General features: G+C 46.9%; 1 protein-coding gene across 1 annotated transcript; it reads right to left on the bottom strand.

The window, feature by feature from the left end:
* Positions 1-1,711: 1,711 nt before the first annotated feature.
* Positions 1,712-12,948, bottom strand: EIF2S2 (eukaryotic translation initiation factor 2 subunit beta). The gene is made up of 9 exons (XM_032127047.1): positions 12,807-12,948; positions 8,434-8,617; positions 7,415-7,518; positions 6,292-6,427; positions 5,930-6,030; positions 5,375-5,523; positions 4,493-4,549; positions 3,982-4,067; positions 1,712-3,316 (listed from the first exon to the last, which is right to left on the bottom strand). The coding sequence occupies exons 1-9, from the start codon at positions 12,819-12,821 to the stop codon at positions 3,141-3,143; spliced, it is 1,008 nt and encodes a 335-aa protein (XP_031982938.1). The 5' UTR covers positions 12,822-12,948; the 3' UTR covers positions 1,712-3,140.
* Positions 12,949-21,513: the final 8,565 nt, after the last annotated feature.

The raw sequence follows: 21,513 nt of genomic DNA, 5'->3' as shown, positions 1-21,513 counted from the left end.
CAACTTCCCCTTTTCTTGACTTTCAGGAACTTCCTGCTGTTTCTATTCCTGTGCCTCCTCCACCAGCCACCACCTCAGGTCTTTTCACCTGATTAAAGCTCAACACCCCCTGAAATTCATGACAAACCCTGTCCTGGTAGCAGCAGCTTTGAAAATCTGTTTTTTTCCTCTCCTTGCAGACAACCCCAGGTGCCCCAGTCTCCCTGAGAAGCTGCCCCAAACCAGGGATCTCAGGGTGACGTGGCCAGTCCTGGACGACACACTGCACAATGTCACAGGCCTGGGACCACCAGAAACTCCCAGCTCTCGATGGAGGCATTTCATAAATGCTCCTCCTTTACACCAGTTGTGGTTACAAAAAGTGATTAAATTCTTGCTCTGGCCAGAAACTCCCAGCAATGGAGTTTATTCTCACTGATTTTCATAGTAGCCACCAGTGATTTCAGCAGAACAGAAGCACAGGAACCCCAATGCAGCTGATCCCACTGGATTTGTGCTGAATTAGGGAATGAGATGTTCCCATTACCCTGGTTACTGCAGGGATGTGAGCAAGGTCCTCAACCCTTCAAGCTGCAACCACCTGACAGTGGAGATAAAAGCATGTCCTGGCAGAAGGGGGGGCATAAAGAGATTATTCTTCCAAGACATCAGTAAATCTCAGGCTGACTGACCACAACAGCAATTCTCCTGTCTGGTTCTCCCAACTCCTCCAGGAACAAATCTCAGATGACTTTCTCTTGAATGTTCTGGGCTGGAAGGCATCTCACCTTCACTGCTGGGAAGGAACAGTCCTGCATTGCTCAGATTACTTGGATCAGGTGGAGAACTGGGCATAGCAAAATCCATGGAGAGGAGCAGCTCAGCTCTTGGTCACCCAGGGCCTGTCAGTACCCAAAATCTGGCTCCCACATCTCCACACTGCCGATTTCCAGCTCAGAGAGAAAAAAAACATGGAGAACACAGCTTTGTCTCCAGAAAGATGTCTGCACACAGACCCAGGGCAACCACAGCTACCACCTCCTTCTTCCTCTGTTAAGAACACCATCCTTAAGCTGTTTCTCACAGCCAGCTCAAGTAGAAACTCTTTTGCCTCTGAGCACAACTGCACTTCAAACTCACATCAGCCTCCTAAGAGGCATTTGTGTTCATACAACACTTTTTGAATGTACTCTGGAAGTTTTTTCTAAGAAAAATAAAGCCCAACCAGTATCTGCTCCTAGACACAGATTTTTCCTGCATTAGGGAGGTCATTCCACAGGAAGATCTGAGCCTACAGCTCAAGATGCTGCACTCAAATGTTAGTCATTAAAAGCCCTGAGGGTTTCATGCACAGACTCAAAGCACATCTACAAAATACACCTATGAAACTCTCCTGTGAGCCAGAGCTCACAGCTGAGAGTTTGGAGCAATTATTTATTCCTTTATTATGCAACTTGGATCTTTTTGATCCAATTTCACTAAATGGAACTTTTCATTTAAAGCACTGAAATACAGCACCAGCTCAAGGCCACACTGTATTTTTTTGAAGTATGTTAAAGGTATTTGACCCAGGGAAAAACAAGCATTTTAGAACAAAGTATCATTGTTCTTCAACTATTTCAGGGTGTCCCACCAGCAAGCCACCAGAACAAAAAGGCAACTTGCACTTCTCCAAGGTATTACTCCCAACAGGAGACTCTTTGCTAGAGGAAGAAACAATACAACAATGATGTTACAAGAGGCACTGATCCTGGCTTTATTCACTTTAAGATACATCCAACATTGTTATAGCTCACTTGAAATTCAAAATGCTTTTAAGAAACCAACCATAAAACCTTGATTTTTCACCTTACAGTGCTGTCAAAGTTTTCAAATAGCAAGTGAGTGACTTCCCAGCAGTACTGTGCTCTGTGTTAACATACAAAGGTTAAAACTTAGTAGAAACCCTTCAAGTTGTGGTGTTTGCTTTATTGCCTTCAGAAGGACCAGTTCCTCTGTGGAGGAGGCTGCTCCCCTGACCTGCAGGGGTGGGTGCCTGGGGCCCTGAGCTGCTGCACCTTTCCCTCCCCCTGGGACATTTTAGCAATCAAGTGACAACTGTCCTCACTTCTGCAACCCAGGGGGGAATTTCACTCCACATTTGCATCTTTGTACTCCCCAGCTGGAACAATTTCTACACAAAACCCAGCGAGGACAGCACCAGGTGTCCCCTCAAGGTCACTGCCACTGCCAGCAGATGAAGGGCATGGGAAGATCCTGAAGCAAAAAGTGTTAATTTGGAACCCAAATTACTTGGCAGTGTCCCCTGCAAATTCGAGATTTATAGAAGACTGTATTGCAGCCACCATACAATGACATTTAGACCTACTATTTGTTTTTTGCTGCATTTAGATTCTTTTTAAAGTGATGAAGAGTGCAGGACTTCAGAAATATAAACGTTTCTCTATTAGAAATTGCAAAATTTAGTACTATGACACTATGAAAACTTACAGTACAGTTTATTGATTCTGTGTTAAGATTCAGCATCAATCTGGTGTCTGAACTCTCTCAGAGCTATTTTTGCCTAATTAAGCAGTACCAGCATGCCCTGAGCCCCTGTCTGTGCACAATGCACCCACGGCTGTGCAAGCAGGAGCAGGGCTCGTGTTGGCCTGTCAGCCCTGGGACTCTGTGACTGCTTTCTCTGTTTCATGACAGCAGAACTAAAATAAGTCTGTTATGTAAAAGCAAAATAACCTTTATCTTAAAACTTCATTCTGGGTCTTGGACATAGCTCAGTGACATGATCTGCAGAACAACACGCCAACCATTCCCACCAGTGTTGGAAGAGGAAACTGAAGGAAAAATCCAAATCCAAGACACTCACTGTTATAGTATCTTTAATTTATCTCGTGTTTTACAGAAGTCTGAACGGATTAAAAAGCACCTCCTTTCCCATCACGCTCCTTACAGTTGGTAAAATATATTCAATGAGCAAATGTATGTGAACAGCTTGAGGATCTGCATCTTGCAAGGATTTCACAGACCAATCAATCAAAAGCCAAATTTCTTGTCGTTTTTACAGCCTTGCTTTAATACAATGGTAAATCCACTCCGATTGTAAACCTGTCCAGTCCCATCTCCCCAGAACACTTTGCCACCTCCAGTGTTGATTAGCAAACCTAGTTAGCTTTGGCACGGAGCTGTGCTCTCTTGCCTGTGACAGCCTGGAAGCCGGTTTTGATGCTGGCCACGGAGCAGCGGGAGTGGCAGGTCTCGCACTGCAGGAAGTATAACCTGGTGTCCTTCTGCAGGATGGTGTCGGGGGAGCGGCACGTGTGACAGGTGACGTACTCCTCTGCGGGGAAGGAACGGGCGGTTAATCGAGCAGCAGCAGCTGTGCAACAGCTGTCCTGAAAAGCTGTTCAAACACACCTACTACCTCAAAGAGGCTGATGATGAAAACCTAAAAATTGCCCCTGGTTAACAAAGAGGATGTGGTACATCCTGCACTGACACAGGTGTTTGAAAATCAATAACCAGGACAGACTTCCCACTGCTGTTGCCCGGGTTCCTCTGCTGAAGCAGCATTCCCAGGTGTCAGCAACGCTGGTACTGACACAGCACTGAAGCAGGAGCTCTGTGACACATAATCTGAGTCCTCTGCCCAGCAGTGACACACACACACACTGCATCTGTCAATTCATGGGTACAATAGACTACAAAATCAACAATTACTGTTGTTGTCCAGAGTCCTCATCAAAGCCAAGACACGAAACTGAGATGAAAACAAGCAGTTCTCAAATGCTCTGTTTTCCTTGGCATGTTTTAGTGCAGGACTGAGTACAGCCCATGTGGCCTAACCATGGCAGAACCACCTGTATTTGCATTATTCCATGATAAAGGGAAGTTGTGGCTCCTCAGCCTTTTCCATGGTGGGCACACACCTGGGCCATACATGGGCCCCTGGGCATCACAAGGGGCCTGAGAGAAATTTGGAGTGGGAAAAGAGGTTCTACTTACTGATATATCTTCTCAAGACATTTTCTATCTGTTTTTGCTGGAATCTTCCTTTGATTACCAGTTGGTTGTTACCATCTATTGAACCACTAATTGAAAAGAGAAAATTAATTATTTCATTTGCAGGTGTGAAGTGTTAAAACAAAACAGGAACATGAAGCAAGGTAAGGATGTGTTCTTCAAGAAAAGCACAGCCAGAATCACTTTGTGAGGGAAAAAAATGCAAAATTCTGAGGTATTTAGAGCTACTTCCTACAGGAAGTTTTGCCCAGGCACAACCCTCACCTGCTTATCTCATGGGAGTGAACAAGACCATTCTCTAGGACTTGGAAGACTTGGAAAGGAGGACTCTGTACCTCCTCACTAAAATGTTCTCTCCTCAATCACCCAGCACAGCACTGAAGTGCAGGGAACAAAAGCCCCACGTTCCAGCACATGTATAAAGATCTAATCCCAAAAATGTTATATTTGATCAATACTGAGCCTAAGCACACCCACAGCCCAGCAGCCTTACCTTGTACCCAATTCTGCCAACAAAAATGCCAGGAGATGTTTTGGCTGACGATGTAATCTAAAAATAAAGTAAGGAAATGTTTAACCTTTCCCTTTCAGAGAAATCTGGTATTTATGCAGGACTGGCAGGGTAAATCCAATTTAAGTTACCAAGTTTCAAAGGGAGCAGTGCCAGAGGGCCTGCACCAAAGAGTACACACACACAATGACTGAGGACATTAGAAACCTCAAGAGTCCACACAAAAAAACCTCCCACCATCCCCACCAAACCAAACTCAAAATTACAGCAACTAGGGAACAGAAGTTTTCTATTAGAGATTTTTCATTCCAACTGTCCCATCCCCTGGAAAAATGTTAGTAGCTACCATTAAAAACTCCCTGGGTTTTCTGGCACATTTATGACACCCATAGATCTGCATTCCCAGAAGTGCTCACAAAGAACAGATCTGTCTTCACAAGACATAATTAAGACATAGATATCTCACTGCAGAAAACAGTGGGAAAACACTACTGGAGTCCACACCATTTACTGAGAGAACAGTATTTGTAGTCAGCTCAAATTAGAAAGAACCTTTCCCACCCTTCTCCTCAAGGCTTGCACATAAGTACCACTGGTGACCCAGCTTGACAGAAGCCAATGAACTCACCAAGTTTCAGCCCAAGAGCCCATGTACCATTTTCGTATTTTAAGTATAAAATTAGAAATTATCTCAATAAATTATTTTCAGAAATATCTTCTCACAGAGCAATGTAATGAGCTCTCTGACTGAAATAGCTTCCACTCCTGGCCACAGCCACTTGCCAGAAAACACTGCTTTCAACACAGGAGCACAGAGCAGTGTATCCATCTGCTATTCCTAGGAAATCCAAAGAGGAAACTTACAATTTGCAGATATCTGTGAAGTTGACAAAAGATGTTTTCTTGGTCCCTACTCTCACAACCTGCGGGGGCTTCATGACAAATTTCCGCTTCTCTCCAGCCACCATGTCCGGGTTCTTTTCCCGCATGATATTAAAAACTCTATTGAGCAACTGCAAAAGAAGGGATTCACACCCACGTGAGCATTTTCCATGTCTCAAAGTACCTCACCTCTAAAAGCCACCTGCAACAGCATTCACACTGAATATCAGAGTACCTTTGCCTAAGAGCATTTCCCCACCTGCTTCAGAACACACTTAAAACGTTCTGATAAATGCAAAATCCCAACACTGTTTCCCCACGGATTTGCTCTGCCCATGGCAGAGGTGTCTGAACTATGACCAGTATTGCCCCATATGAAAATGACTGCGATAGAAGACATGCTTTGTTAGCTGTCTGCTAATGAGCTTCTGACTACAAGTCCTTTACTTTGAAGTTAGAAATAGGAAATACGAGCATAAGGCTCTACTGATGCAGATGAACATAGCAAATATGTTTTAAAAGTCTCTGGAACATTACCTCATCATATGTGTAGTCCCTTTCTGAGCCTGCCCACGCAGGTCCTGACTGAAGGCTAAAAGAAATTCCATCATCTTTTTTGCTATCTTCATCCTCAAATGCTGTAAAGAAAGTTTTTGGGGATTCATTAAGAGACATTCTTTAACCTCATGCTTACATGAAATAAAATTCCACTAAGATGTGGACTCAAGTCTCCTCTGTTTGTCAACAGGGGACATCAGCACTCATAGGAAATTTATACAGTGCTTTTAAAGAACACTTTTCTGACAAATTCTGGAACTAAAAAGGCACTTGAACAGAACTTATTCACATACAAGGTAGAATACATTTCACTTGCAACATCTCACTGAGCTAGGTTATACCTTCATCCTTTTCCATTATCTCATCTTCATCTGGAAACTTCACATTCTTCTTTTTCTTCTTTTTATTGCCCAGCATGATATCAAGGTCATCTTCAGGTTCTACTGTCTCTGGCACATCTCCTTCAATTTTCAATTCCTGCAAAGAAGTAAGGCTGTAGTTTATCCAGTGTTAAACACAGACCTCCACTGCACAGCATCAGAAATAATACCAGCTGCACACTACAGAGGTGAATACGGGTAACATCCACCACAGCCCTGGAACCCAACAGGTAAGAATGGAATTCCAGCATGTTCAAGAGAGCCCTGTACTGCTGCCAGGAGCAGGGCCAGATTTGCACTTTCTGGCTTAACTTCTGGCTAGCCAGGAACAAGGTCAGGCTATACTTAAGGGCAGCAGCCATCTGAGGGCAGGAGGGAACAAAACACCCTTCGTGGCAGGCAGTAAGGGAAAGCAAAGCTGTGCTACTCCAGTTTGCTATCACAGTTCTGCACTCTGAAAGAACACAGAGCAAGTATTTTGTCTTCTGGGCTAGATCAGAGGAACATTTTCTTCCCCAAAAGGCAGAATGTGAAGAGGAGGTTTATACATAACGTAACATTTCTCTGTCCTCTTGCTCTCTGGGCTTGCCAGTTACACTGACATGTGATACAAAAACACTACTTGGAATAAAACTTGAGAAGAGTAAAAATATCTTGTACACCTTCAGGAACACAGCACAGTAGCCAATCCTTTCTAAAGAAAACACCAGAGTGAAAACAGATTTCTTGGCAGATATGTGCACTTTATTTGAAGGGCTGGCCTTTAGAGGACTGTTCTGTGTGTGGCTTCTGACATCCAGTTACCTCTCCAACCCCAAAAGACAACTAACCTTGAGGTTAACCAACCCTTCCTACATACTGCTGAATTATTTGCTCTTTGTGCAGAGCAGGCAGGTTTTTCCACTTCTGGACAAAAAGCCCAGGCAGGAGCAACACGTTCATCAAAAAAAATGAAAGACGCGTAAAGTTTAATTATGAACTGCATTAAGACACAATGACAGACTTGAAACAACTCCTGCACTGCTAAACTCAAGAAAATGAAAGCAAGAGAGTTTTCAGCCATAGTCAAGTTATGTAAACAAACCTTTACACCTTCTTCTGCTTCATCTATATCAAATATCTTTTTTGTTTTTTTCTTCTTTTTCTTTTGATTGAAGAAGTTTAAATCATCCAAGTCATCTGTTGTATCTAAAGAACAAAGGATTGCCTAAAGAAGTGTAACTGTAGAAACAGTTCAGACATTAAGGTTTCCAATTTACATCCAAACCTTTAAAACATTACAGTAAGACATGAGCAACAATCTGTAACCCCTGTGGATATCCTTCAGGTTTTGAAGAGAACATTCCCCGCTGCCCCCAAATACTGTTTTAGTTTCTGCATCTTCTAACTGTGTCTTTTGATTCTTTAAATGTTTCATCTTTCCTTCTGCTGTACAAGATAAATTAGTTACTTTTGTCATTAGATATGCTTGGACAAAAAAAATGAGAAGAGAACTGCAGGAGGAAGGTAAAGTTTCTTTGGTCTACAGCAGGAGCCAATTTTATCAACAAACGGATTTAAGTTAATGGCACTCTCTGAATTAGGTAATCTTGAAATGACATTGGCCTCAATTTAAAAAGCAAGATTTTATACACAATCACACACTTACTTCCTGAAAGATTCCAAAGAACGCTCTGGTTTGGTTATAACATTCAGAATTGTCCAAAAACTAGAAACTCCTTTAACCATGTTTCTGTTATTTGCGCTATCGCTTAATTGTTCAAATGATGAAGAGCCATATTTGTGGAATTACTGCAACACCTGCACGTGGAAGATTTAAAACTCCACACTATTTTAGAGAGTCTCTTTCCACTGCCTCACACAAAAGACTGTTTGAGTCAGAAAAATGGAAATTACATTAGCCTCTGGGAACTTGGTGATGTCTGTGAATGTGATGCCAAGCAGGAGAGCAATCTGCCCTCCAAACAAGCAGCACAGATTACTCACAAATCTCCGAACAAACCGCGGCTCTGACATTGTACTCTGGGATGCCAGATTCTTGAAACAGGCCTTGTAGTCTCAAAACAGCACCTTTGAGAGTTTATCTACATGGATTCACTTTACCTTTCTTCCTGCTGTCTTCTTCATCTGCTTCAACATCTTTGTCTTCTGTTGGCTCTGGTTCAACTTCCTTTGTTTCTGATTGCTGAGTCTCTTCCATTTGTGTGTCTCCTCCTCCTTCCTCATCCAGCATGAAGGGCTTCTTCTTTTTCTTCTTCTTCTTGCTCATAGTAGGATCGAAAATCATCTGTAAAAGTCAAGAGTTCCTTAGCAGCTCAATAATCACCCCTCATTTAATACTTATAACACTCTTCCCAAACTGGTCCTCAGCCTCAACCTCAACTGTGTCAATTACAAGGGAAAACTGACAGAGTTCACAGCTTCTGCTACTCTTCCTGTAGTCCAAGTTTCCTGCCATCTACTAATTAGTGCAGCTGAAAATATGTTAAAGCTGTGACTCTCTGACAGACTGGCTACCGTCTCTATTTTATGACCATTGTGGACTCCAATTTTGCAGTAATACAGCACCACCCAACATCAGAAGAAAATTTAACCCCATCAAAGCACACAGTCCAATCACACATCGCTTCCACTTGTGAGACACATTCATTCCCAGATTTATTAAAGGCAAGATTTGCCAACTGTCTTGACAAGAACAGTCTGGATGAGGGGGAAACCTAGAAGGGGCTGGTGATACAGCAAGACCTGCATCAGCTCTGAAAACCGTGAAATGGCAAAGGTCTCATCCTTATCCCTCCCCAGAGGTGAGAAACTGAACCTCAGACACCAAGTGATTAAAAGCTGTTAATGCGCTCTTCAGCCAGCAAAGCAGCTTAATTCCCCTTGTCCGACTGTGAGGAAGGCACTAACCCCAGACTCACTTTTAACCTATTCATCATCTGCAGACCTGAGGGATTTTTTCCAACACATTAAGGCCTTTTGTTTCACTTCAGACACATGTTGACATCCCAGCTGTTGGTCAGTTTGTTACACACATCTGCCTGGACTGTCACACCATAGCATATGTTAAATACAACAATTTTAGACACTTTTTCCAATGTTTTTTATCCAGTAATGGAAGAATGTTCTCACCGAGTTGTAGTTCACCATCATGAACACCCTCACTCAGGAAAGGACCAGCACTTCATCAAAAAGCAGTTGTCCAACTTCCTGCTCAGCTATACCCTGAAGTCTGCTGGTTGCCCTCTCCCCACAACGGAACCCTTCTTTGCACTTCTCATTCTCCTACACATGCTATTCTTGTGATATTCTTCCCATTTTCTGAGACACACGTTTCATAAAGGCTCTACTAAAGGCAGCGAACTGCTCATATGGGTGTCTGAAGCACAACATCCCCAAAGCCTGCACAAACACGGGACACTGAGGCTTTCAAACTGCTGAAGTGTGTCTTTAGTTGCATACGCTGTGCTGGAATGATCTTCAAAGGAGTTCTGCCAAAGGGCTTTCCTCTGTTGCTTCCTTAGATAGTGGTGTGAATCACACTCCTGTAATGCACAGAAATCACAGTATGTCCAACTGGTTACACATCTGCTTCCTCCTGGTCCTCCCCAGCCTGCTGGGACAGCAGGAAAGCTGCCTGCATGGACACAGTCCACAGCCTTGGGAACAAGCACAAGTGGCTGACTCATTTCCATGAAGATGCTCTTCAAGACGCTGGAGAGGTTTTTATTCTCTCATGTGAAACAAACCTAAAATCATGCCTCGATCGGATGTAACAGTTTCTAAGAAGGAACCAGCCCCCCTGCCCCAAATCACTCTCTTTGTGAAGGAAAAGACATCTGAACCACCATAAAGGATCTCTTGTGCCTACAGAGACAGAGTGTCTGCAGCCTAACCACACTGAACACACCCAGACAACTCCTGGATGCAGGAGATGGGTTTTCAGCATTAAACCCAGGGGGCCTTGAGCAGGGCCACCCCAGCCAAGCAGGGCAAGCCAGGCTTCTGCACACCCAACACCTACTCAGAACACATCACACTCCACAACCTGAGGAGGAGGCCTAAGCCTGAAATATTTTGTTCACCAAGGGCTTCAACAAGTACTCAGCAGGAGCCTTAGGTCACATTTGCTTTAACAAGTCATGACATAAATGAACCAGCCTGATAACCCGGCTGTTCATGTTCTGGCTTTCTGAGGTAGGTGTTTCCAAGTTTTCTTTATTCCTTTTCTCTGCTCAGCACATTGGCTTAGTCCAAACTTTCTGATACCATTTAAGCTCTGACAAACTACAAAGCTGCAGGTTTTCTACTGAAAGAACTGCAGCCTCCAGTACAAACACAACAAACATGGATGCTTTTCCTGTGTGAAAAGAAGTTAAAAATTCCTGTCCTGTTTCTGCTCTCAGAGCCAAATTCCCATATGGGGTTTTCTCCTCTGTAGACCACATGGCTCCTTCTCACATCCATCTCCATATAGCTGCTCCTTACTTCAAGTGCCTACACAGTCAAAATCCCAACTTACAGAAAATTAGCAAGTGAACAAACAGACAGGGGGGAAACACAATCACTTTCGTAGACCAAATGCAACTCAAGACTGAAGCCAATGATCCTCTGAACTGCTGTGACAGTGGCAAACAGCAGGGATTCCAACAGAAGTCACAAATAAATCCCATTTCCTTAGTCTGAATAAACACAGGCATGTCTAGGAAGCAGACATCACCCCTGCCCTGATCAAGTTAGTTCAGGTGTCATTACACTACACTGACTTATGTCTATGGTGAGATGCAAAATTACTAAGATCAAGCAGCACTCAAATTTTCTGGCTGCTCAAAGCACAGCACTCTCTAATATTATTGCCTGAAGCTTCACAAAACTGCAGGATTCAAAGAACTTTCAGATCTTCAGTAGGATTATGTACATTTCAGGATTTTTAATAAACTGAACAGACATTAACAGACTACCTCCCCTCACAAAATAAGCCTGTGCCACCCCTGCTGTGCCTCAGCTCTGGGCACGTTCCCACCAATGAGTTTCATTCACACATAGCTCTGAAAATTTTAAGCTGCAGTTCAACACAACGAAGTTCTTACCATCTATCCCAGTCTTCATGTGTCTTCACTCTCCTCAACTTCACAGGCTTTAAAAAGTTTCACCAACTTTACATCAGTATCAAAGTATTTGGCTCCCAGCAACCAGAGCCACAGAAGTTCTGGAAGGCACCTGCACTCACACTCATACCAAAGCCTGAAGAACAGTGACAGCTCAACTGTGTTATCTGCCATCATCTTTATTCTCTGTCATGCCCAGAGGTGGAACTTCACTGCAGATCCCAGGAATAACCCCAATGTCAAATTAATTCACTGTGCAAGAAAACCAGTTTTACTGAATACAAACTATATTCAAACCAGGACACTCCATGAACTCGTCCCTGGCCCTGTGATCACCTGCGTCAGACAGCAGCTGATGCAAGCATTCATGAGTGCAGAGAACAGCCTAGACATGAGAACTGCAGCTCCCATGACACATTTAGGCACAAAAATGCAACGTATTTATTCTAGATGTTAAAGCAGCTGAGTAGGTCAGTCACAGCTCCTACTACAGTAAGTCGTAATTACATCAGTTCTTTATGATGTAGGACAAGCCTGTCTCCAAGGCTTGAGTGACCACCTTGCTCTGAAGGAAACAAGCCACACAGGTATTTAAAACAACACCAGAGAGAACATACAAGGCCAGAAGCAGCCATCTCCTGGATCCAGCCAGGGCAGCTTCCCACGAGCTACACCAGCCTGATAAGCACCTCACACACGGAAAACTTTCCTTTTCCCCATGAGAGCAATGGAAATGAGGCCACTAAAGCTGCCAACACACGGCACTTAAAACAACTGAAAAATTTTTCAGACACGGATGTATCAACTTCCCTGGTACTGGGCCTAGACTAACACCACCAGATCCGGAAAACGTGAAGTAATTATTTGTTCAGATGTTGCTAGTCGGCTCTCAAGGTTAAAACCCAAGCTAGTAAAGCTCCAGGAAACGAGTGGTAACTGCCTAAACGCTGCGTTTCGCTAAATAGCGCAGAACACGATGGAGAATCGGTGGCGGGGCCATCTGTCTCCCTCTCCGGCGTCCCCGTGCCAGGGGCGGGCGCCGGCAGCACACCGGGAGCTCCCGGACAGCTCCAGGCCTTCCCAGGACTCGCGGCCCCGGCACACACCCGCGGGCCCGGCGGGGCTCCGGGCAAGGCGCCGGCCCCGCGCCCGGCCCGGCCTGCGGCCCCCGCGCTGCCTCAGCCCCGGCCCGGCGGGACCCCCGCCCGTCCCGGCCCCTCGCCCTGCCCCGGCCCCGCGCAGGGCGGAGGCCGCACTCGCCGCGGGCCTCAGGCCCGGCGCCCACATGGCGGCGGCCCCGGCGCGGCGCAGCCACCGGGCGCGGCTCTCCCGCGGGTGGTAGTGGTGGCGGCGGCCGGCGGGTCTCACCTCGTCGCCGGACATGTCTGCGGCCGGTCGGGGCCGCGGGCCGGAGGGGCCGGGGTGGGTCGGTGCCGCGGGGTCAGACCGTGCTCGGCTCTTGCATCAGCGCCGCGCGCCCGCCCCGCCCCGCGCCTGCGCGCGCCCGCCGCGCCGCCTCGCCTCGCGCGACTTGCGGCCTTCCCGCGCTGCGCACGCGCCAGGCGGCGGCGGGATCGCTGAGGGCGGCGCTGGGCAGCGGGGAACGGAGCTGCTCCCGTGCTCGCACAGCTGCGGGATGCCAGCACGGATCGCGCTGGAAGGGATTGCGGTGCGGCATCTGGTGCCACCTCCCAGCTCCAGCAGGGCCATCCATCCCAGAGCACATCGCACGGGATTGCGTCCAGACGATTCTGAAATATCACTAGTGAGGGAGACTCCACACCCTCCCTGGGCAGCCTGTTCAGTGCTCGGTCACTGCACAGGAAAGAATTTCTTCCTCATGTCCAGGTAGAACTTCTGGGCTCAGGCCCTGCCCGTGGCTCTGGTGCCGCTGCTGGGCCCCGGAGCAGAGCCCGGGCCCTGCCCTGAGCCCTCCCTGCAGCCAGGGACACCCAGGGCTGAGGGCCCCTCTCAGCTGGGGCTCCTCTCGAGGCTGAGCAGCCCCGGCTCCCTCAGCCTGTGCTGGGCACGGAGCTGCTCCAGGCCCTTCCTCAGCTGCGCAGCCTCCGCCGGCCCCGCTCCAGGAGCTCCCTGGCCCTCCTGTCCAGAAGAACCCAGAACTGGACACAGTACTCCAGAGGTGCCTCACAGGGCTGAGGAGAGGGGCAGGATCCCCTCCCTGACCTGCTGGCAATGCTTTTCCCAGTGCTTCCCAGGATCCCAGTGGCCACCTTGGCCCCAAGGACACACTGCTGGCTCGTGGGGAGTTTCTTGTCCACCAGGGCCCCCAGGTCCTTCTCCACAAAGCTGCTTCCCAGCAGGTTGGCTCCAGCCTGTGCAGGTGCCTGGGGCTGTCCCTCCCCAGGTGCAGGACCCTTGTTGAGTTTCAGAAGGTTCCTCTCTGCCCATCTCTCCAACCTGCTGAGATCCCTCTGAGGGGATGCACAGTGACCCTGATGGGGAGCCATTGGCCGCCTCATCCAAGTCACTGATGAACAAGTGCAAAAAGAGCAGGCCTAGGATTGAACCCTGGGGGACACCACTAATAACAGGCCTCCAGCTGTGCCACTGTTCTCTCTGACCAGCTTGGTGTTGGGATGTTGTCATTCCCATGAAAGTATCCCTTCTCTTGCTGAGCTTCTCCTGATCTGGTTCTGAACAGAGATTTCCACCATATCCTAAAAGTGAGCCCTTGATGTCTCTAATGGGACATGCCATTGTAAATACCCCGTTGTCAGGACATCGAGGGCTTTTTGTATGTGAGAATGTACATTCTTCTGCTTTTTAATAATGTGAAATAATCTCTCACCTTTGGAGATAATGGCTCCTGGGACACAGTCAGTTCCTGTGGCAAGGAGCCTGTCCTCACTCCTAAATGCAGAATCACAGGATCAATTAGGCTGGAAAAGACCTCTGAGATCATCGAGTCCAAGCTGTGACCCAATACCACAATGTTAACTAGATCATGGCACTTAGTGCCGCATCCAGTCTTTCCTTATGCACTTCCAGGGACGGTGACTCTACCACCTCCCTGGGCAGCCCATTCCAATGTCTAATCACCCCTTCTGAGAAGAAGTTCCTCCTAAATAGCTTGAACCCCCCATGCAGGTGTCAAGTACCAGCTGGAAAAGAGACCATGATCTGCATGAGCTTGTGCTGGTAGAGGTTGGTTGATCAGCTGGATTTGGAGACTTGTGGGTGTAGGAAAGGGCTCTGGAGAGTGTCTGGTCCAAGCTCCTTGCTCATACAGGGGCAACGGGAACAGATTTCTCAGGACCTTCTGCTGGGTTTTGAGTATCTCTAAGGATGGGGTCACCCCAACTCCTTTGAGCAACCTGTTCCATCTTAATAATAAAACCTCTTTTTTCTGTGTTTAAGCAGAATTTCCTGTATTTCAGCCTGTGTCTTCTGCCCCTTCTGTCACCCAGAAGAGTCTGGCTGTCTTGTTTATTCACCTCTGTACACACTGATATGATCCCTCTGAGCCTTGTCTTTATAGGTTGAACAACCAGGCTCTCTCAGCCTTGTGTGTCAGATCCTCCCATTCGTTTGTCATCAAATCACAGAATGTTTTGGCTGGGAAGGGACCTTTAAAACCATCTAGTTTGAACCCCCTGCCAGGGGCAGGACCACCTTCCTCGTTCCATTTCCCTAATACTGCTTAATAAAAAAATACAGCACTAATGAAAACACTTATTTACAACGAGGTGTTGAAATTTTGCCTCCCAACCAACTCTGACATTTAAAGGTCATCTGTTTCATGCAAGATACAGTGTTAAAGCAGGCAGAGCCATCAGCCCAAGCATTGTTACAGGGTTTGTTTTACATTTTAATATTTCCAGACCGTTTGGATTCTTGAAGGCCCATAATTTCCCATTAGGTGATGTAAACTTATGCACACTCTATCATTTAACTTTGTCATCACCTACAAGAAACATCTTGTCTATCCTTGCTCTTCCTTTCCTCTGCCTTTCCCACTTGCCTCAGTGGGCAGTGAGGGCCCCCAGCATGCTCTGTAAGCAAAACCATCACTTTGGAGACAAAGCAGGAGCCAGGACAGGACCAGTTTTAGCTTTTCCCAAGATGACTACAATACTTTTCTGTTAAAACCTGAAACCCAACTTCAAAGATTACTTTTCTTGCTTGCTTCAGTTCCACCCTGTTTCCCTGGGTATTTGCCCCATTTGTGCTGTTGGGTTACAGGGATGCCGCAGATTTTCAGGTACTGCAGGCAGCTCTTTAATCAGAGAGTCACAGAATATGCTGAGCTGGAAGGGAGCCACAAGGATCATCCAGCCCAGCTCCTGGCCCTGCACAGACACCCCAACAACCCCAGCCTGGGCATCCCTGGCAGCGCTGTCCAAACGCTCCTGGAGCTCTGGCAGCCTCGGGGCCGTGCCCATTCCCTGGGGAGCCTGGGCAGTGCCCAGCACCCTCTGGGGGAAGAACCTTTCTTTCCCGATATCCAGCCTGACCCTCCCCTGGCACAGCTCCAGCCGTTCCCTGGGCGTTGTCCCTGGTCACTGGAGAAAAGATGTTGATCAGCTGAGCAGACACATTTGGTGTTGCTGTAACACTGAGGATGCTCGCCCACCAAATTCTTCTTCCTTCTTTTGCTGCAGACTTTTGCTTTGATATTCCTGTCATATGAGACTGTCCACTCTGGGACATTTTTCCTTGACATGAAGCTGGAGCACATGGATTGCTGATGGCTGCACCTGCACTGTCCCAACACCTTCCTCACTGCCCAGGGCTTGCCTAGACAAACCTCCTGTCCTGAGACAGGATAATGATATTTTTGTATCATCCCCAGCTATGTGTGTCTATGCTGTTCTTAAAAACCACCATGGACAGAGATTCCCTCTGCAGCCTCTTCAAGTGCCTGACAACAAAATTTCTTCACCTTTTTTGCTGTGACTTAACCCAATGGCTGTTGCAGTGTCCCTGAGGACACAGCAGCTCAGGGCTCCCTTTGTGATAAGCCACAGGCTTTTGGAATATCACTGTGCCCGTTCTTGTCTTACCCCCATAGCCTTCTTTTTTCAAAACATCCAGCCTTTTTGTTCTTGTTTCCGTTGCTGTCTCCTGCACCTCACTTAATGTCCATATTCCTAAAGCTCAGTGCTCAGTTCTGGGCATAGCACTTCCGTCAGATTTCTGGGCAGTACCAGACAGAGCCAGATAATTCCCTAATGCCTCATCCATAACATATCTGTTAACACATTCTAGAATAAGTCTCTGCTTTCTTTGTCGGTAGTACTTGGGCAATGTGTTTTATTGATGACAAATACCCTGAGACACTTGGTGATCAAAAATCCCAAGACACCCTCCAGTTGGGCTGCCTAGTGAATAACACATAAAATGTTGTGCAGGATACTTGGAACACCTCAGGAGAAAAGGAGCTGCCAGGAGTGCTGGGCTGGGCTTTCTCCAACGGACACCAAAATGCTGTCTTTGAAGCTCCTGGCTGCAGACACACAACATCAAAGCACACCTGGGAGATCACCTTCTATTAATTTTTCCCCTTCCCATGCCAACAGGCTGTTAAGGATGCAGGACTGCCCTGTTCTTTCTTCTTCTATGCTTTCCTTGTGCATTAATTAAATTCCAGGAATGGGAGAGTGCTGGTGCATTAGTTGTTAATTAGTTGTTACTGATTACATTTTGCCAAGACTAGGTGGAACTTGTATCTTTGATCTGATATTTGGGGGAAAAAATGCTACATGAGTTTTAGTAAGAAAAGAACAGGCTGGGTTAAAGAGCTTGTTGAAACACACAGAATAAAAGGTTTCTTCTACTTTTTTTCTTATTTTATTGAAGAGCAAAAGTTGTGACAATAAGGAAGAGGCCTATGAGGCAGCAGGTCAAGTAGAATTTTAACTTCAGTAACTAAAGCTCAGATCCTTAAAGCTCAGAATCTGAGTGCACTACAACTATTGTGCAGTTACCCAAGTTACAGGGATGAGCAGTCACAGTCTGGGAGTAATAAACTTCAAATGCAGCCTTGAATTTGGGGGGATGGCACAGCAGAAATCCCAATCATGGGAAACACACTTGTGGAGGTTATGAGTGTGGTTTTGAGTATTACCCAGCCCTCCAAACAAATTCCTTGCGAGTTTGCCTGGCTGAATGCCGAGCCCTGCTCTTAGGCTCGCTGTGATGCTGAGGCCAGGCTGTCTCATGGTGCCAATACCTGCAGACATCCCATCTGTTTGAAGTAGCCATTACACACCTAAACTGAGGTTATGGAATCATACATGGCTCCTGTTCAGCCTGAAGAGGAGAAGGGTCCAGGGAGACCTTAGAGCCCCTTCCAGTACCTAAAGCGGCCTCAAGAGAGCTGGAGAGGGACTTTGGACAAGGGCCTGGAGTGACAGGCAAGGGGGAATGGCTTCCCAGCGCCAGAGGGCAGGGATGGGTGGGATATTGGGAAGGAACAAGTGGTGCAGCCCTGGCACAGGGTGCCCAGAGAAGCTGTGGCTGCCGCATCCCTGGAAATGTCCCAAGGCCAGACTGGATGGAGCTTGGAGCACCCTGGGATAGTGGAAGGTGTGTCTCTGGCAGGGGGTGGAACGAGATGGGCTTTAATGTTCCTTCCCACTCTAACCGTTCTGGAATTCTGTGATCCCTGTGGATTGTGAGTGGGAAGAGCCATGGACACAACAGTCATCCAGAGGGCCGGGGATCCGCGTGTGCCCCGATCCTGAGGGAAGGCCGCGCCCGCCGCGCGGGAACTTGGGCCAGAGGGCGGCCGCGCTCAGGAGCCCGGGCCCGCGGTGGCGGGAGCGGGGCCCGCCGTGCCCGAGCGGGGACACCGGGATTCCCTCCGCCATCCCCCGGGGAGTGCCCGGGCAGCGCCGCACAGCCCCGCACACAGCCCGGACACGGCAGCCTGGGCCCCAGCAGCAGCGCCAGCAAAGGGGGTTTTCCCTTGCTCCTGCACCGCGTTTAGAAAGGGGGTGAGTGGGGGCGCAGCGGCTCGTGGTAGAGCTCACAGCACTCTTTTTTCCAGGACATCAGAACATCAGTCAGCTCTCAGTTCAAATCTGCCAGAAACAGTGAATCCAGAGGTTTATGGCTGAAACCGCTTGTGAATTCCTTGCAGAGGGAAGTTTAAACACACCACGCGTTATTCCAGAGGCAGGACTTCGTTCTTCTCCTGACTGTCTCCAGCTCTTTGCTATATTTTGAACGTGGTGTTTGCAAGCATTTTCAACAGTTCCTGAACAAACAAGGTACTCCACATCGACTGAAAACTGTGGGTGTAGAGAGCCCAACTCCCCTCTATCACAGCTCAGTTTGCTAAACCTTCTGCCTGGACAACCACAGAGAGTGTCCTTTAAAGTTAGCACTTTGTCCAGTGTGTGAGGAATGTTCATGTTGGGAACTGTAGCCTTTGTCATGTAACTTTTATAGTCGGATTTCTGCCAGCCTGCTTTGCTAGCCACAGTGCAGAGTCTGTCCAGGAGCTCCCTGGAGGCCTGAAGCACAGATTGTTGCTGTTGCTGTCCCTCCTATTGCTCTGCATGATAAAAATCACAGAAAAACCCATTTGGGAATAAAATAATATGCAGACAGAGCTGTTGATAGGTACCATTTTCAATACAGATGGCAAAAAAAGAAAGAGAAAGAGAGGAGACATCTTTGGGTGTTAAAAAAGCCAGGAAAATGAACACACAGCTTGGACAAGCTGTACATGTGATTTGAGAAAGAGCAGGTGAAACCAGGCTTGGTCCGAGAGCCAAGAACAAGGTTCATGTTCAATCCCTCCTGCACACAAGGAACAGAGGACTTTGTACATAATCAAAACTGCATCAATATTCCCTGTCTCCATCAGCCTTTTCTCCTCCTATGGAAAACAGGTGCAAGACTCATATTTGTAGAGGCATCACTTTTTTCACTGAAGACTTTCCTGCCCTTGAATGTTATTTGAGATCAAAAGCATTTAAAGCACCGCTGAAGTTCTTGAGTCACATCTCACTCACGAAACATTGTCACTAGCTTTGGTCCAGACCCACCCTGTGTACACAACATTTTCATTGCATCCATTTAGGGAGGGAGTAAATCCTGGCTGAATGGCCAGGAAACACTCCGTTCCAAAGATATGTCTAGGAATGATACAGGAATATAAACAACCTTTTCCCGATCTGACGGAAATGCCACCTTCTGTCACAAGTTGTGAACAGGAGGAAATGGATACACACGGACATATGGTTTAGGTTATTTTCTTGTGGCAGCCCCTTAACTGGAAGTTGACACATACCTACTGGTGATAATTGGCAATATGAATCAACACTGGGGTTTAAGTGTTAACAGACCCAAATCACATCTTGGGTCTGGAATTCCAACAAAGTCCTTGAAGAAAATAAAAGCAATTAGATCCATTTCTAACCCGTCACACTGGCACAGATCTGTGAATGCAGAGATTTCACTGAAGCAGCACCTTATCTTCCTATTACCTAAATTTAGAAGTGATTGACTTAAGCCCAGTCAAAATAAATCTCCAATAAAGGAAAAAGAAAATGTTGGGAGGGTTTTAAAAACCCATTTTAAGCCATTCTCTATCTCTCACAGACCGCAGATACTCCGTTCAATGTGCAAGGCTTGCCACTCTAAGCAGTACCCACAGTTTTGCAGGGACTGATCAGACCAGGTGACTGCATCAGCAGGCGCTGCACACACAGGAGGGGGCTGTCAGCTCTGGGAGAAAAGTGCGGGGGATTGGTAAAAGTTCCACTCAGTCTTTTTTTAATTAGCACGTTATTGCACAAGGTAGGAAAGAATTGCGAACACTGGACCAGCTGGGTTAAGTGACACTGTGCAACTCACCCACAGTCCTAAATAAGATTTCTGTATAGTCATGGCTGGAAAATGAAGGCCCAGTGGTTTTTGTACACAGTGAAAAGAAAAATGAAAAGCGTTATTCTGGGCATATCATGACCTTGCCTCCAACACCTGAAAGTTCAGTTGCTGGCCTCAAAATGAACTTTTTTTCATCATTCTTGTTGCAATCTGGTTAAACCCAGAAGAGCAAAGAAAACTAAGTCCTGTGTATAAAACAGAAAGAACTTTGAAGGTTCAAAATATACCCAAAAAACATGATTAAAACCAAATGAGGTTAGGTATTGGTGCCAAAAAATTGATATGTTTTATTTATTAGTAAAAGAGGCAAAGAGAGAGAAAGAAAAGAAAGAAAGAAAAGAAAGAAAGAAAAGAAAGAAAGAAAAGAAAGAAAGAAAAGAAAGAAAAAGAAAAGAAAGAAAAAGAAAAGAAAAGAAAGAAGGAAAGAAAGAGAGAGGTGGGGGGGTGAGGGGTCAGGGAGAGAATGACAGGGGTTAGGTGGAAGCACATCACCCTTCCAGGGGGGGCCCCAGTGATGTCTCGTTGCTCCCCTCCATCGGTTCTTCTGGTGCTGAGGGTCCCCCGCTGCCACGCTGCCACACCAAAAAGTATCAAATCCCATGGATTAAGACACGCTTTGGGCAGGTGGGAACACCCAGGTGCCTCCCTTGCAGGGAGCTTGGTTTGACACAGTTCCTTGCAACACTGAGGGTCTGTTGCATCATCTCTGGTGGCCTTTGATGGGCCATGTCACCCCCTCTGTCCTTCATGTGAAGGGGCCCCTCAGCTGGGCTCCTCTGCACAGTGGAGGATGGGCTCTCACTGAATCAGTCTGGTTTATCTGCAGGAGCTGATGTCCCCTTCCAGCAAGGGACATGGCAAGGGAGTGTGGCTCTGGCTGCTGCTTCTCTCCTCAGTTTCTGCAGGTGATGGACAGCTGCAGAGAAAAATATTCTGTGTTACAACAATAAGCCAAATAGAAAACAAATTACTGGTCACAAACCAGCAGTTTGGTCACAAACAAATAAACAGAAAAAGAGGTTAAGACAAACACAACTGAGACCACTCTAAAGCAAAAAAAAAGGAGAGAAAAAGAGGAAAAAAAAGGTAGCAATTAGCCATGTCCTGGTGGGCACTGGAGCAGAGGAGGAGACTGCCTTCTTAGAGTCTGTGGGATACACAGCAAAGGGAAGGGCAAAGGCTTTAGATAGCCCAGGGTTTCTGCCCACCCATC

The sequence above is a fragment of the Corvus moneduloides genome, chromosome 17, assembly GCF_009650955.1.
Source record: "Corvus moneduloides isolate bCorMon1 chromosome 17, bCorMon1.pri, whole genome shotgun sequence".
Taxonomy (NCBI): domain Eukaryota; kingdom Metazoa; phylum Chordata; class Aves; order Passeriformes; family Corvidae; genus Corvus; species Corvus moneduloides.
This window is presented reverse-complemented; position numbering and strand designations above follow the sequence as displayed.